This window comes from Crinia signifera, chromosome 12 (genome assembly GCF_055691185.1).
Source record: "Crinia signifera chromosome 12, ASM5569118v1, whole genome shotgun sequence".
Lineage (NCBI taxonomy): Eukaryota > Metazoa > Chordata > Amphibia > Anura > Myobatrachidae > Crinia > Crinia signifera.
Window position 1 is genome coordinate 82812300 of NC_139228.1, and position 17685 is coordinate 82829984.

The 17685-nt window shown below is 47.2% G+C and overlaps 1 protein-coding gene across 3 annotated transcripts in view; it reads left to right on the forward strand.

Annotated features, from left to right (window-relative positions):
- Positions 1-3912: 3912 nt before the first annotated feature.
- TRMT61A (tRNA methyltransferase 61A) overlaps positions 3913-17685 on the forward strand; it is a 35054-nt gene continuing 21281 nt past the window's right edge. Inside the window, exons 1-3 of one of the 3 annotated variants that reach the window (XM_083166482.1) lie at positions 3913-3999; positions 6867-7222; positions 13372-13638. In XM_083166482.1, coding sequence (XP_083022608.1) covers positions 6892-7222; positions 13372-13638 — 598 coding nt within the window. In that variant the 5' untranslated portion in view covers positions 3913-3999; positions 6867-6891. Of the gene's footprint in view, positions 4025-4165; positions 4187-6866; positions 7223-13371; positions 13639-17685 lie in introns of those variants that run through there. The other 2 variants (XM_083166481.1, XM_083166483.1) reach the window with 2 other exon arrangements.

The window sequence follows — 17685 nt, forward strand, 5'->3', positions numbered from 1 at the left end:
ACAATTATTTATCTTATGGGGGCACATTTTACATTGAAAACACCCATTAGGGTGCTTATACAATTTTAAACCGTATACCATTGTATATGCCATACAATGGCATACAATGCGATGGTATACAATTTAAAATTGTATAACATCGGCTGCCATCGCGTAACATCGCATCGCATACCATCGTATGCCTTATGGTATGCGATGCAATGGGCGCCGTGCTAGGAAACAAGTACCAAAAGTTGTTGTTCGAGAGTAGCCATGTAGACATTTGCAAACGAAGGTGCGACTGGGGAACCCATGGCACACCCGAAGCATTGTATGAAGAATTGTTTGTTGAATAGGAAAAAGTTTTGTTGTAATGTTAAAGTCAGAAGTGTGACAAACAATTCAATCGAAGGTCCTTGATAGTCGGCATCTGCCGATTAGTAGATCATGAGTTGCTTGGATCCCATCTGAGTATGGAATGCTGGTATAGAGGCTGCAGATGTCTAAGCTCACCTGTCAAGTACCTCATGGCTTTTAAAGGTGAGACAATCCCAAACACAGCACCTGAATTAGTATTAAAGGGGCAGCTGTCACAGGTTTCAGGTAAATGAGCTTATCTAGGGTGAATGAGAAAGCTATGATCACAGTACCAGAGGTTAATTAAATATCAACCCAAATATATAGATACAGAAGTACCAACACACTCGCCATTCCTATCAAAGAGGTGCAAAAAAACCACATGTTCATTTTAGCTATGATGTGCAAACAGTTGCCAGGTTCCTAAGAAAACCAGTTGTTAGTGTAGGACTTGCAGTGAAATGGGGTCCCTTGGCGATGGGCTGCAAGCTTAAATGCATTGATCAATTTATTAACTAAAACCCCATTATTTATTTAATTGATTATTTGAATGTTAAGGTGAGTTAGTTTGTTGTAGTGAGTGCACTAGAGTGTGTTAAGGTGAGTTAGTTTGTTGTAGTGAGTGCACTAGAGTGTGTGGTCACAGGCCACTGCACCCCAACCTGGGAAGTGTGGGTGCTTTTTGGGAATGGCGAATGTGTTGGTATGTGTGAGTGTGTGTGTGTGTGTGTGTGTGTGTGTGTGTGTATGTATGTTTATATGGAGGAACTCAGTTCCTGAACCTCTAATTAAATATGACATCATCTGAACCAGTTCTGGGCCAAAATGTACTTTCCATAAGATAAGCATACCTCCCAACATGACCCTCTCCAGGAGGGACAGAATGCTCTGTTTCTGGACTTTCCTCTTAATTTATGGATTACCATCACCTGTGCTGAAACACCTTTCTTATCAATTAGCCTGTTTAAAACAGGTGCTGGCAATCATATATTAAGATGGAAGTCCAGAAACAGAGCATTCTGTCCCTCCTGGAGAGGGTCAAGTTATATTTTAAAGTCCCCTGTGAGTGACTTGGTTTCTAAATACAATCTCTCTCTCTCTCCCCCCCCCCCCCCTCTCTCTCTCTCCCCCCCCCCTCTCTCTCTCTCTGATCCCTCTCTCTCTCTCTCTCTCCCTCTCCCTCCCTCCCTCTCTCCCGACCGATGCGATTTAGCAAAACTCCACATCAGCCTGAAGTAGGGTAACCAACCGTCCCAGTTTGTCCGGGACAGTCCTGAGTTTAACCTCATAAATCCCGCGTCCCGGCCAAACCCACCCCAGGACACGGAAATTCCAATTTTAAGCCCCGTTTTATCAAAATAAAATTGTTGGTGTTACTTGTGACATGACGCCCGGGGGCCGGGCTGCTCACTGCTCAGCCTCTATCCGGCCGCCGCACAGCATTAGACTTGCAATGTGGGAGGGGATTGAAAGCTGTTACGCCGGCGCTGCCTCCCCATTATTGGTTAGTTCGGCCACCGCGTGACCGCGTCCCCTCCCACTCTCCCAGTAATGCTGTGCAGCCAGCCAGTGCCAAACAGGGCGGGTGCGGCCGTTACTGACCTGCTGCTGCTGTGTGACTGAAGGCACCGGCCGGTGACTCGGCGACGGCTGCTGGAGTGAGGCTCTGCTGAGCCTGAGACTGTCTGTAAGTCAGTCTGCTCTGCCGCGGGACGGTGTCTGTCTGCTCTGCTGAGTGTGCCTGTGCCTCCCTGCCCCTGCCTGTGTGCGGCCGGGTGAGTCACTCTGCTCTGCTGAGTGTGCCCGTGCCTCCCTGCCCCTGCCTGTGTGCGACCGGGTGAGTCACTCTGCTCTGCCGCGGGACGGTGTCTGTCTGCTCTGCTGAGTGTGCCCGTGCCCCCCTGCCTGTGTGCGGCCGGGTGAGTCACTCTGCTCTGCCGCGGGACGGTGTCTGTCTGCTCTGCTGAGTGTGCCCGTGCCTCCCTTCCCCTGCCTGTGTGCGGCCGGGTGAGTCACTCTGCTCTGCCGTGGGACGGTGTCTGTCTGCTCTGCTGAGTGTGCCCGTGCCCCCCTGCCTGTGTGCGGCCGGGTGAGTCACTCTGCTCTGCCGCGGGACGGTGTCTGTCTGCTCTGCTGAGTGTGCCCGTGCCTCCCTGCCCCTGCCTGTGTGCGACCGGGTGAGTCACTCCGCTCTGCCGCGGGACGGTGTCTATCTGCTCTGCTGAGTGTGCCCGTGCCTCCCTGCCCCTGCCTGTGTGCGGCCGGGTGAGTCACTCTGCTCTGCCACGGGACGGTGTCTGTCTGCTCTGCTGAGTGTGCCCGTGCCCCCCTGCCTGTGTGCGGCCGGGTGAGTCACTCTGCTCTGCCGCGGGACGGTGTCTGTCTGCTCTGCTGAGTGTGCCCGTGCCTCCCTGCCCCTGCCTGTGTGCGACCGGGTGAGTCACTCCGCTCTGCCGCGGGACGGTGTCTATCTGCTCTGCTGAGTGTGCCCGTGCCTCCCTGCCCCTGCCTGTGTGCGGCCGGGTGAGTCAGTCTGCTCTGCCGTGGGACGGTGTCTGTCTGCTCTGCTGAGTGTGCCCGTGCCTCCCTGCCCCTGCCTGTGTGCGGACGGGTGAGTCACTCTGACTCTGTGAGAGTCAGTCGAGAATGATGAATCATTAAAAGTCCTGTAACTGTTCTATATTCTTTCTCATCCCTCCCATTCCCGGCCAGGCCTACCCCCTATTATACTGACTAAGGGCTAATAGGCTATGCTGAAAGTTTTTGCACTGGTCTGGAGTCTGACCCTTAGTATAGGGCAAGGCCTGGGATTGGGAATCCCATTATATACTTTATAATGCTGCCCCCTAACCCCCGACTTTCCTGGGGGGGGGGGGGGTTGTCGAGCCCGCGACCCCTTGTCCCGGGTTGGCCGTTTGGAAAGTTGGTCACCCTAGCCTGAAGCGTGGCAAGTGCAGAGGGGACGTTGTACGCGTCCTCCCGACCTGTTTATACCCGCACTATCCACGTCAGCATGGAGTTGATTATATAAAGTGGGGCGAGCAGAGGCGTACCTAGATATTCGTAGGCCCCATAGCAAAAGTTTTCAAGGGCCCCCTATTTAGCAACTGATGGTGATAAATGTGTGTAAAACATTACTTAAACAGTAAAGATGGACCTCCTTCAGCTCTGGGCCCCATAGCAGCTGCACCCCTTGCACCTATGGTAGTTACGCCCTTGCTGGCGAGCTTAGCGACGCTTACCACGTCCCCTCGCCACGCTTCAGGCTGACGTGGATAAGTGGGGGTGTGCTAAATCGTATTGCGGAGAGAGAGAGAGAGAGATGCACTTGCATGGCAATACATATAACAGCAACATTATCAACAATGTTGCCAACAGTGACATACCGGTTGGCTAATTAGACTTTAAACAATAAAATTAACAATAATAATAATTGCCCATTGCAAGCAGCCAGCTGGTATGGTTACTTCATAGCTGACTAGTCTCTGATATACTGATTATGATACAGCCTGTCATGATTAAAGATTAGAATTTAAATATCATACATTGCTGCAGCACATTTGTACTAGAACTGGCTACGTCATCAGAGCGCGACCCGGAAGCGCCACACTACTACCACGTGTATGAGCCGGAGCAGGCGGACGTGGTATCTGCAGCGCACAGGTGACCGCTATAATCTGTGTTATCAGTACGTTACACGTTGTTTTTGGCAATCGGGCTGCTTCTGAGGCTTTGCAGATCTTTTACCGTCATCGGACAGCAATCCGGTTTATACACAAGAAGGCATTACACGGTTTATACACAAGAAGGCATTACATAATAATACCCACCCTGTGACACTAATCTCCGGGTATTCTCGTATTGTAGCTGCATATCTCTAACGTCAGCTTTTATTTGTCCTATGTTACAATGAAATGATCACCCCATTCATCCCCTGCTGTAGTAACTGGCTTTGGGTAACAAAAACCCTGTGGAATTTGGATGTTCCCTGTTTAGAAGCCAGGGAGACCTTACATTCCTCGAGTGACAGGTTTATAGATGACAACAACATTTTGAGAATAGTTTGCAGTGACACTTTGCTGCTGTGTGAGCATGTGGCCCTATACTGCCTCATCAGATCCCGCAGCACTACTGTGTCCTTAATGTTTACTGTCTTTGATTATATACCATCGTTTGGTTGCTATATGTTATGTGTTTATATAAAGCCTAGTAAATTGTACCCCTTTTAGACATACTACCCTTTCACACTTACAGCAGCATTTTACCGGGTGAAGCATTTCTACCTGGTAATTTGCTGAAAAACACGGGTTTTTCTGATGTCTGAAAGGGTCAACCCGGGTTGTTAATCCCAGGGCCTCAACCCAGGTAACTGCGAGTGAGAACAACACAGCTATTACCCGGCGTTAAAATGCCGGGGACTGCAGCGACGGACCCCCGTTCTCACTGCTAGGCAAATTCCCAGGTGAAGAAGTTCTACCTGGTAATTTGCCTTTCAACAGGGGTTTTTATGCAGTGAGAATGGGTCAAGCCGTGTCTGCATACCCGGATCTCAAACATGGGTAAAAAGAAGGGTTTTACCCGTGTATGAGATCCGGGTATGTGACCCGTTCACACTGCAAAAAGAAACATGTTAAAATGAAAATTTCCGGGTCTACATGCTAGACCCAGAAATTTGCCTGCAGTGAGAACGGGGTATTAAAAGAAGGGTTCAAGACCCGGGTTGACCTTTTCAGACTTAACAAAAACCCGGGTTGATGCACGTTCATGTGCAAAAACCTGAGATTTTGGAGTATGTCTGAAAGTGTCGACACTTGTGCCCGTGGATCCCTAATTAATGAAGCGCATCACTCGCCATTGCTTCGGGTCAGGCGCCTCACTCTGCACACTTTAATGTCCCCAATCTGAGTCCATGTGGACGATACACCATGAAAAAAATAATAATGAAAAAAAACTTAATTTTGACCTTTACATGTGTCAACTATTGCCATGCTGACCTTTGGCGCATGTTGACCTAGTGCATGTTGACCTGGTCCATGTTGCCTTATTGTCTGGGAGCCATCCAGATACTGTGCACTGGTGGAGAAATTCACACTGCAGCTGTAGGTTTTGCCATATCTGGGTGACTTTGAGCTGAAAGCCACAGGGCAATGCAGAGCTCCCTCATCGTCGCTGGCCTGGCTGCTCACCTGCTGGTATCACCCGCAGATGAGTGACGTGGTGGCCGGCTGCCCATAGTATGCTGCTATGGGTAGTTGTTCTCCCCCTGGTAAATCGCTAAAATGGGTGAAAAACTCTGTGTGTACGCACTGAGCGTTTTCCAGCCCAGCGATTTTTGTTTTATTAATTTCTTTTTTTACATTTATTTATATTTTTTTACTTTTTTCCCATCATCGGTCCTATTACATGCTGGGCAAAATCGTCCAGTGCGTATGGACCTTAAGTGTTGTTACTTGGCCCTACACTAGTGCTTGTTATGGTGCAGTTCCTCTATCCTGCCTGGAGTGTCGCTGTCTGCTATGGCGTCTCTCACATTATGGCCTGAATCTCTATATAGACCAGACTGTACTAAAGGCACCAAATCAGACAGTGACACCCCAGGCAGGAAAGAGGAACTGCACAGGTTTTTAAAGGTGCAGGGTGCTACAATGAACAGTACTTGTTACAGTTATGTGAACTTGCCGGTCGAGTGATAATAGACTGCTCATGTGTATGGCCTGTAGTATGTATGCGCAAGACCATCCTGCCATTAAATCCTGCTACTTTTTTTTTTATGCTGGCTGTATGCAGGGTGATTGACAGAAAGTTGGCTTTTGGGGGTGGTAACTGGGCGTTTTATGGTAGTTTGACGTCGGCTCCGGGCCGGAACAGCCTGTTTCTATTGCAGCCATAAAGTTACAAAGTCCCGGGCTATGCACACAGACTGCGCACAGTGCAAAAATCATTCAATAGTGCGCGGCTTGCAAATGGATATGCAGTGAATCGCCGTTCCAGCTAATTTTCATAAGTTGCGCTAAGCAATTCGCAGGCTTGCATGGGGCGGGATTTCACTCTGGTGAGGCGCTCTATACCTAAAAGCAAGGCTCCGAAAATTAGCAGCCCAGCGATCAGGTCTGAATTAGGCACTTGGGCCAGATGCACTAAGCTTCCAAAGTGACCAGAGTGGAGAGTGTTAAACAGCCAGCCAATCAGCTTCTACCTACCATGTCACAGACTGTTTGAAAAATGTCAGACAGGAGCTGATTGGCTGGCTGTTTATCACTTCATTCTATCACTCTTGAAGCTTAGGGCATCTGGCCCTTAGTCCTCAAGGCACCATAGATAACCAGGTTAAAGTATATTCATACTTAAGCACAGGTAAATTAATTAGTACCTTATTCATTTTCGGTTAACCATCTGTGCTCAGCCAAAGAAATCCTTAAACCTGGCCTGTTAGTGTGAGGGCCATGTTTGGCAAACATTGGGTTAGTCTATTTTATTGCGGTTGATGTCTACTAAAATCATCATTAATATACATTCTTTATTTTTTGAAGGTTCCGGAAGCGAATTGCCGTCGTCATGAGTTTTGCGGAATACAGAGAGCTCATCCAAGATGGAGACACAGCAATCATCTACCTGGGCCATGACTACATGTCCCCAGTGGTCATACAACAGGGAGGCCAGACGCAAACTAAATATGGAGTTCTCAGACATTCCACCGATTTAATCGGGAAAACATATGGCTCCAAGGTGACCTGCAGCAAAGGGGGCTGGGTGTACATTTTGTATCCAACTCCGGAGCTATGGACCTTGAACCTTCCTCACCGCACACAGATTCTTTATTCTACGGACATTTCTATGATTACTATGATGCTGGAGTTAAAACCAGGATCTGTGGTCTGTGAGTCAGGTAATGATGTTTTATCACCATATATATCCAGTCATGCTGTGCGCCAGTATATTGCTGTCATTGTTCTGTATTACTGGGCTCTCCGCAGTGACTTACAGCCTTCATGCTAAATTATCACAAAGTGTAAAGGTGAATAATAAGCTTTGATAAGGTCCACAGAAGCAGTTGTGCATTTGTACAGGTCTCTCGTGTAATGATATTTCAGTCATCAGCTTGACCTTTATAGTCACACTTGCAGCATCCTTACACACCATAGGGTTAATCATAGGGCAATTAAACTGCTGGAAACTGCCGTTTGTCCACTTTTTTTTTTTTAATCCTTGATTCGACCTATACAAAAAATGTTTGTTTCAATTGAATAGCTGCCAATCCCCATGCTTTTGTCGGAAACGGGGCCAAATTCAACAGTTTTTTTTTTTTTTTTTTTTTTTTTTAAATAAAAAGTTGGATTGAGGTGGGGAGGACGGCACCAAGTGAGCAGCAGCAGCAGCGGTGTTGCTGCTGCTAACCCGGTGACGACCTCCCACTGCTGCTGCTCGCCTGGTCCCAGCGGCATCCCGGAACTGTGCTGCTGACAGTCGGATTTGGCCACACAATTGAATAGGTATTGTCGGATCCATTCCGACAAATGCATGTCAGAATGGATCCGATGACTAAGAGGGCTTATACCCCTTTTCCACTGACTTGGAAATCCTGGGTTATTGCATATGAATGTGTAACACCCCTGTCTTTCTGTCTGCGGAAACAGCCCCACCTGGGTATCCTTCCCGGGGATTTAGTAGGGTTGTACTCTTTAATTACCCGGGTAAGCTGCTTTGGAAATGGTAACCCGGGTCGTCCGACACTGCACTAGATCACAGCAAGGGTAGAGCCACTTCCCTGGTACTAGGAGATGTCCTCTCCAAGCGCCAACACTGCATTGTCAATGGCGCTGACAGGGGCCACAGGGGTGTCTAAACCCTGGTCTAGAACACAGGTTCTCAAACTCGGTCCTCAAAACCCCACAAAGTGAAATAATAATCTCCACCTGTGGATCTTTTCAAATGTCAGTCAGTAATGTGTGCACCTGTGCCTTTGTCGGGTGACCTGGAAAACATGAACTGTCTGGGATCCTGAGGACCCAGTTTGAGAACCACCGGTCTAGAACATGAGCGATGGTAGATCTTGAGGCTTGGTTTGGCCAATCCTGATCTAGAATCTCTGCTCATTTTATTTGGCTATGTATTACTCTGTGTACTGCACACAAGCATTCTCTCCCTAATCTTATTGTTCTGTGTGTGCTTAGAATATGGATTTTTATAGGCCTAGATCGTTACCAGCCGCCTTCTCCTATTCCGCCCCGTCACTGCCATAATGCACCTTGTGCATATTTGATTCTGATAATGGTCTGGCTCTCACAAGCCTCTTTGTAAGCCGATGTTCACAGAAGCTTTAGTCAGGACATGTGATCTGCGCTGTGCTGGAGGTCACAGATGGTATCTCAGTCGCAGCACAGGAACATTTTATTTGGGGGGAATAGGCAGAATGCACGTCCCTTAACCCTTGGGCTGCTGGCGGGCATGGTAAACACAGTTCCTGCTGATTAGATCCTATCTTTGTAACATGTAAAAGCCCTTGTGGGCTCTGTCAATGTCACAGTCCCTTCTGAGTGTGGAAAATTCCAAAGCTTAACTAGATAAGGGATGTAAGGAGCTCGTGGGGAGTTTTTTTTTTATTTATTTTGGTGAATATGCTCTTCCTCTTTCTGCAGACGGACATGTATCTGGAGATACTTGGGTCTAATCATCTCTGCACCTAATTTGTAATAAGATAGTGTTCGTCCTAGCACCCTGCAACTCTCAAAACCCCCTGCAGTTCCTCTTCCTGCCTAGGGTGTCAGTGTCTGCTGTGGTGCTTCTAGCGCAGTGTGGTCTGTATTGCAGCACTGATATACATACTAGACCAGCGCTAGAAGCAGCACAGCGTCACCCCAGGCAGGGAAGGGGAACTGCATGGCTTTTGAAAGATGCAGGGTGCTAGAATTAACACTATAAGATGTTTTTATTTTATTTTGAGGTTTATTGGGGTTGCTTCACCCCGTGCCTACAGTCAGCTTGAAATAAATGTGAGTGGAACTTTCGTAATTGTTCTTCAGGCATCAGCTATAGATGAAGGTAGAAAACTGCCAGCTTGTGTGAGATTCAATTGTATGCACTGTCTGCAGCCGGAGCCCAACAGAGCTATTCAATTGTGGCGAACTGAAATAAGCGAAAAGTGACCCGTTTGGGAGCCAGACTTCTCTTAACGCACAAAAATACAAACAGACCACAATTGAATAAGGGGGCATAGGCTTGCTGGGATGTGTAGTTTTGCAGCTGCTGGATGACTACATGTTAAGTGTTCCTGTCCAACATGAATTCCCCACAACTGTAATGGTAGATTTCCTTTTTTTTTTAATAACCAAAAATACAAAAAAAACTGTGTATATATGTTTTTCTTTTTTCTGGAAATAAGCGTGAAAGTGAAATTACATTAAGCCCTTGTAATGTTACTGAACTGACTGACCTCTTTCTGTAAGTGGGACACTTTGTTGTGTATACAGAATCCTTATTGGGCCTATACATGGAGAGGTTTTGCTGAGCAATGCTAGATCGCTCAGCACCTATAGGCCCCCATACACTATCCGATTTTGGGACGATTTAATCCGATTTCTGCATTTTGTGCCGATAATCGGGTGAAATCGGCCCAAAATCGCTGGTGTGTGATATCTGATCCGATCCGATGCGCGGTCCCGTGCGCATCGGACCGGATCAGGGAGGTCGGATGGTCAGTACATACGATCACGTCCGACCTCCCTGTATGCATATGCCTGCCCACCTGACAGGCATATGCATGCAGACACCGGGGGAGCAGTGGGGCGGGCAGCGGGTCCCTGAGCGCCGGGGAGTGCTGACCTGGCCGGGCGGTGATGTTCATATATATCAGCAGCGCTGCGGGAGTCGGGAGGGGACGTGGTGAGAGCTCTCAGCCACTCAGAGAACGGCCGGTCATTTGACAGGTATTTTAAAAATCGAATAGCCGCCACTGCGCGTCCCGTCCCCGCTGCTGCTATTTGTTATCACATGCCCGGCCAGGTCAGCCAGCAGCACTCGCCGCACCCGGCACCACGTCCCCTCCCGACTCCCACAGTGCAGGTGATATATATGAACATCACCGCTCGGCCAGGTCAGCACTCCCCGGCGCTCAGGGACCCGCTGCCCGCCCCACTGCTCCCCCTGATGTACTGATTCCAATCAAATGATCCAAAACCGTACAAAACACAAGCTAATGTAATGGGGGCTTGTGTTACACGACGAGTCACATGAATTGGCACATTCGGTGTTCTGCATTAACATCTCTCCCTGTGTCACTGGATACATTGTCCTGAGAACAAGAGACAAAGGCCATCTGATGGGACTGTGTGTGTGTGTGTGTGTGTGTGTACAGGACACAGGGACGTTGCTCACCACAACACACACCTTTTTGTTTGCCCATCAACAACCATATTGTTTCCTTCCATTCATTTAACCACTGATGCATTGATTTGTTCGTACCTGAGACTCGCCAAAGCAAACAAGCGTTTTCGGCTCCAATGTCCAGGACAAAGCTGTTGTAAGATGAGGGAGGGCAGTGTTCGCTCAGCCATGCCCTCTGCTCAAGAAGAAGAAATATGTCATCATTGGCCATTCAATTCTTTTTGCTTTGCATCCATTACATTTGAACTGTGGGCAGGAAGTCCTCTCCTTATGCCCCTACGAATTTGGAGGGTGCAACATTTTTGTTCTTTAAGTTTTTTTTCTATAAATATTTAAATTCTTCTTTCCTCAATTTCCTGCCTAATGCGAATAACTCTAATATGCAAATTCTGGCAATGTAGAATTTCTGTGTTATTTTTGTTTAGAAAATCGCTAATTACCCAACACTAAGGATGTCCAATGATCTTCTTTTTTTTTTTTTGGGGAATTATCGATGGTGTATGCTTGATGTACAGTAATTGACCATATATGGGGAAGCACAGCCCCCCCGGCTTCAGTGTTTGTGACACAGAGCCTAGCCCCACCCCCTGAAGCACACCTGAAGGCTTTGACTGGCCCACCTTCCATTGATGGGTAAAGCAGGAGTGATGATCGGTGGGTTAACCATCAATGGGCCCACACCACACAATGGCCGGGATATGATCATTAGTTCGACCCTATTAAGGTTGACGTGGCTTAGGTTGACAGGGTTGGAAGGTTGACACAAGCATTAGGTCGACAATGGCAAGGTTGACAGTCAAAAGGTCAACATGAGTTTTTTCTCTCCTGTGGTTATTTTTATTTTTGATTTTTTTTGTGCCGACAGGCGGTATTTCATGCCCTACCATCTACTAGGGCGTGGTGGGAGAGTAACATAGTGTGCCGAGTTGGTGCGTGACCAAAAAAAAGTGGCAAACCCCCATGTCGACCTAATGACCTGTCAACCTAGTTACTGATTATTTATTTATTTATATATATATATATATATGTGTGTGTGTGCGTATGGTGCGGATTCCTAGTGAATTATTAACCTCCTCATTAATGAGTAATAATTCAGCCCATTATGCTGCACAGATGGAAGCTGCACCTAATAAGATACATTTAAAAAATGAAAGTTACATGTGGAAGTGACACCTGTTTTTCTATAGCATTTTATGGCTGCTCAATGGATTACGAGATGTCTCAATATCTGGTATAATGGTGTTTTTCGCCCTCTTCCTTTAAAAGATAAGCGTCCCGTAATAAATCTGTCTGGAGACGCCATCTCTCCTCATAAATGTGTTGGAAGATCATTTTCCCCTGAGATGCTGTGATTATCAGTGCAAGTTCCAGCACCGTAATCTTTGCACTTGAGCTCCATAATCTGATTTGATAGGGGTGGAAAGTATTGATTTGCATAAGCATATGTCCGACCTTCTCCACCGTGGTATAATATGAGCAATGCTTTGTTTTACTGTGGCTTAGAAGGAAATAATGCCATTCTTAACTGTTTTGGAAAATAATTTTGTCTAGTGTATGGGCTGATTTGTACTAACCATGTTACCCAAGGTATCACACTCCCTGTCTTACCCTGTGCCTTTTGAAACACACCCATTGGTCCGGATGTAATGCTGCCCAAGTTCTGCAGCCTTGCAGGATGCCTGCCAATCTCTGGCGTTTTTAATTTTTTTCTTCAAGTGCCAATAACTTACAAGCCATGGTTTTGCCTTGTCATACCACTTTTACACTGCACAAATAACCCGTGTCAATCCAGGGTTGTTGCGTGCAGTGTAAAAGGGTCATTTCCAATATCCTGGGTCCAGCAACCCAGCAGTCGGACCCGGGATAAAAGCAGTGTTCTTCCCAGGTCAGACCAAGGTTGCTGGGGAGTGTGAACAGGTAACCCGGGTCGAGCAACCCGGGTCCTGTTCTCTTCTATGGAAGAAGCAGTAGCGTCACCTCAGGGCTACCTCCTCCCCTACTCCCACCTGACACCCTGCCTCTCCACCCCGGATGACGTCAGTGACCCGCCAATTTGACCAGCACACAGCGCAAATGCCGAGTCACTCCCAGGGTAGCCCTGTGTACAAATCCCATGAGTGACCCTGGCATTTGTGATTAGGTCTGACCCTTTCACACTGAACCCGGGTTGCCCATTATACACAGGAGATGACTGGTTTAACCCGTTTTATAACCTGGGTTGTATTGCCGGGTTGATCAACCTGGGTTATTCAGTTTGGTGCTACCTCACAGCACTTCAACCTGGGTTGACCCGGCAATAACATACCGCTTTAACTTCTCAAACCCAGGATTTCGAATCTGGGTCCGACCCGGGGCACACCTTTTCACGCTGAACACTTCTTATAACCTGGGTTGAATTGCTGGGTTGGTTGACCTGGGTTATTCAGTTTAAGGCTTTCACACTGCACCTCGACGGGGCAAAATTGGAAGGTGGTATAACCCATAGCGGATATAATTTGTACTGGGAATATTTGGTTGATGCTCCACCTTTTTCCATTTTGGAACCAGTACAAACAAATGTGACGTGTAGTTGTTTAGATATCGCAGTCCTAAATGTGATGCTGTGCACTCTGAGTTATTGGGGCCCTTGTTTCACCTGCTGTTTGTTCTGTTCAGGAACCGGAAGTGGCTCTCTCTCCCATGCCATCATACGTACAGTGGCCCCGACGGGTCATCTCTACACGGTGGAGTTCCATCAGCAGAGGGCCGAGAAGGCGATGGAGGAATTCCAGCAGCACAAAGTGGGCCATCTGACCACCGTAAAGAACCAGGATGTGTGTAAGAATGGATTTGGAGTGTCTCACGTTGCAGATGCCGTGTTCCTAGACATTCCATCACCCTGGGAGGCGATTGGTCATGCCAAGGACGCTTTAAAGACTGAAGGTACGGGTAAAATTGGTGGTTACCTTCTGTTGTTCAGCACTGGGGAACGTACTGATGTTTTATACACGTTCTTTGATCATAACAGTAGAAATGACCATGCACAGTGAATGCAGGGCTAAGCAAGTATCTGCAGGGCTAAGCAAGTATCTGCAGGGCTAAGCAAGTATCTGCAGGGCTAAGCAAGTACGCTGCCTATTAATTTAGTTGCCGTTGGTGACATCTGACGCATGAGGCACTTTGTACATAATGTCATGTTGATGGATTTGTAGGATGCGTTCTCATGACCCTGTCTCAGCTGAATAATTCCCTATGAATTGTCATCTGAATTTTACCTGGTTAGGCAGGATGGTGTCATGGCCTGGCACACAGTGCTCTGTACATGAGAGCATGCTACTGTTTGTGCCATCTGCCAGTTACCCGCTAAGTGGGTGATGCAGATGGGTGGAACTGCTTAATATTTGCGGAATTATTAAATACTGATAATGCTCCACAGAGGTCCACTTAATGTGCGCAAGCTGTGCCCGCTGGCAGCAATCTGCCGATGTCCGTAGTCACTGACCACTAGTTCTTCCACAGTGGTTTGCTCTATGGTCTGAAATCTTTCTTAACTATCCAGGTAAGCCAACTGGCGCGTTTGGTCACCAAAGGTCACATGACTCCCACAAAGTTCTCCACACCCTAAACACAATTCCGCCTTCTGAAGAATGCCAACATTTTGAATGTTAACAGTGTAGATGTCAATCCATTTCATGTCGAAATTGTGCCTGTATCTTCTTTTTTTTTTTTTTCTCGCTACGTTGCTCTGGGCCACCGATGTTCAAAGTCCCAGCAAAATAATTTTGGTGACCCTAAGAGTTATAATGCGGGAAAAGGCACAATTACCTTATTGGGTTGCCTGAATCGGCCACGCTTTTTGTTGGCCCAATTTCTCCAGGGATCCCAACAGCACCACTATTAATGTTCCAGAGGAGGTGCCACCAGTTTGAGCTGCAACCAGTTTGAGCTGCAACCAGTTTGAGCTGCAACCAGTTTGAGCTGCAACCAGTTTGAGCTGCAACCAGTTTGAGCTGCAACCAGTTTGAGCTGCAACCAGTTTGAGCTGCAACCAGTTTGCGTATTTATAATGGGTGCAATGTGTGCGGTGCCAGGAGGGCTCACACCGCACACACTGTACCCATTTTTAATACTTTCCTGCAGTCCCACGGTAAAGGCAGCAGTGCTGCCGGAATCAACGGAAGAAATTGACGATTACATTTTTTTTTTTAGACATGCGCAGTACAGTCTGAGCGCGCTAGTGCTCAGACTGTATTGCGTTGTGTGCCGGGGAGCTGATGCTGGAAGAGAGGATGGGGGCCCTAATGGAGGAGGCTGCACATGGGGCTCCTCCTCTTATAAAACGCAGCTGACGGGAACATGGTAGTTTGTAAATGTTTCTCCTGAAAGGTGGCGTGGTGTGACCGCTCTTCCATGTATTGTTGTAGTATTTGTGGCAGACTAATGTGTATCATGTACAATCAGTTTTGTTACTACGGCACGTTCTTCTAACATCCATCGTTTTAGATGTGATTTTTGTTTATTAGATTTAATCCGTGCTGTATTTGGTATTATAAATGACCGGATTACCATTAATATCTCTGAATTGAGTTATTTGGGTGTGCATATTGTGATGGAAACACCGCTTGGCTCCATACATGTCATGCTACCTCTATTCCACTGAAACCAGCAACAAAATGTACATTTTATAATGGGCAGATTCTTAAAGGATGATTTATGTTTGGTGCGGTCTGTTTGGTTGATATACAGTAAACATAATGTGGAGCCAAGTAGCATGCCAACATTGATGAAATGATGATGTCTACAAAACGTTTCTGATGGCCTAGTGGTGAGTTACTTGGGTTCGTTGGGTCTGTATGTGACACAATTATAACTTCTGAATGATCCTGCAGTGCTTCTGGCTGTATCATTAATCCTAACTGCTAACTGAAACCCTCCCCCTAGTGCCTAACCCCTCCCTTTCCACAGCCTAACCCTCTACCTAGTGCCTAACCCCTCCCTTTATATGACCTAACCCTCCCCTTAGTGCCTAACTCCTCCCTTTCCATGGCCTAACTCTCCCCCTAGTGCCTAACCCCTCCACCTAGTGCCTAACCTTTCCCATTCCATGGCCTAACCCCTCATTTTATATGGCCTAACCCCTCCCCTTAGTGCCTAAATCCTCCCTTTTGCATGGCCTAACTCTCCCCCTAGTGCCTAACCCCTCTTTCCATGGCCTGAAAACCTCCCCCCCTCTGCCCAGCCTATCTCTCCCCCTGGTACTTAACTTTAACCCCTAACCTAGGGTTGCCGATTTTATAATTCTCCTCTTCGGGAGAAGCCCGGAGAGGAGAGTTCCAGCAGCCGCTCAGGGGGTGGGGTTTAAGTGTGACGTCACTAAGCCCCGCCCCTTGAGGGAAAACTGCTGAATTCACGGATCTCTGTTGAGGGGGCGGGGCTAAAATGACACGATTGTGTCATTTTAGCTCCGCCCCCTCCTCTGAGACCCGAGGATTGCGGCATTTTAAATGCCGCGATCCGGGGCGCAGGGGGGGGACCCCCCTGAATCCGGGAAGGTTGCCCACCCGTCCGGGGGGCCAGGAGGAGGTCCCAAGTCGGCAACCCTGCCCTAACCACCAGCTGCAGTCTAACCCTAGTCCTACCAATCTGGTTCATGCAGAATGTTGGCATTGCACATGACAACATTTTTTAATGTTGGTATCAAGACTGTCAATGTTCTATCTACGTTCTTTAGCTTGGCATGCGTTCATTGGTGTATTTTCACTATAAAAAAACATGAAAATAATTTTTATTTTTTTATTTTTACCAGTAATGGTCATTTACCGCCACAGTAGTATTTTATTTATGTTAGAATTTCGTGAATCCCTTCTATTTCAGGGCTGGGTGACTGTAGTTGATGGAAATGGAAGCGGATTGTAATGTTGCTGTTAATCTTATAAAGCAAACCTAGATTATGGGGCAGGGATGGCAGCTCAGGGATCTGCGTCTTTGCTTGTCTGTATTATTATACCATATACTATAGATGTTCTCATTTATTAACGTTTTCACCGACCAGTTTGCTGGATATTCAGCTGAAATTCCCCAAAATCTTGAGTTCATTTATAGCAGTGGTTCTCAAACTGGGTCCTCAGGACCCCACACAGTTAACAGTTTTCAGGTCACCCGACAGGTGCACTCATTACTGACTGACACATTTCAAAAGATCCACAGGTGGAGCTCAGTATTTCACTTGATTCTTCGAGGAGACTTGCAAAACGTGCACTGTGTTGGGTCCTGAGGACCGACTTTGAGAACCTGTGATTTTAACGTAATGCAAAAAAGGGTTCATACAAATTTGAAATAAATTAATACATTTAACCATTTCCAAATGCGAATTGGGAATTTTGATTTTTGAGAATAATCATTTTATTCCAGGGGTAGACAAACCAGTCCGTGAGACCTACTAATAGGTCCTATTTCCCAGACCACCAAGCTGGTGCACAGGTGCAGTCATTATTAACCTGTCACATTTCCCAGACCACCAAGGTGCAGTCATAACTAACTGTAATATTGTCCCAGACTAACCAGCTGGTGCGCCGTTGCAGTCATTACTGCATCTTAGAAAATGATCAAATCTGATTGCTTGCTACCCTTTTACTCTGCCGTCCAGAGGACTAGCGGGTAGCCCGGCAGGTACCAGGTCCTCTGTTCTTCTGTTGTCTGACTTATTTTTGAAAAAATAAAATTCTAATCTGGACTCCCGTCTCTGTACTTGTTGTAGCGGCCTCCTTCCCCTCGCCCACATGTAGGAATCGGTGACTTGTACAGAGCAACCAGTGAGTTATGCTAACACCGTTGTCTAATATTGGATGAGCTTGTGGTCTAAGGATTTGGGGGGGGGTTTATAAATATGTGTTCCAACTATGAATCCACATGCTGTCCGGCTGGATTTGCAGCTGCTGCATCCTGTAACCGGTGTACACTAAATTACATGTTCACCCTAATTAGATGTCT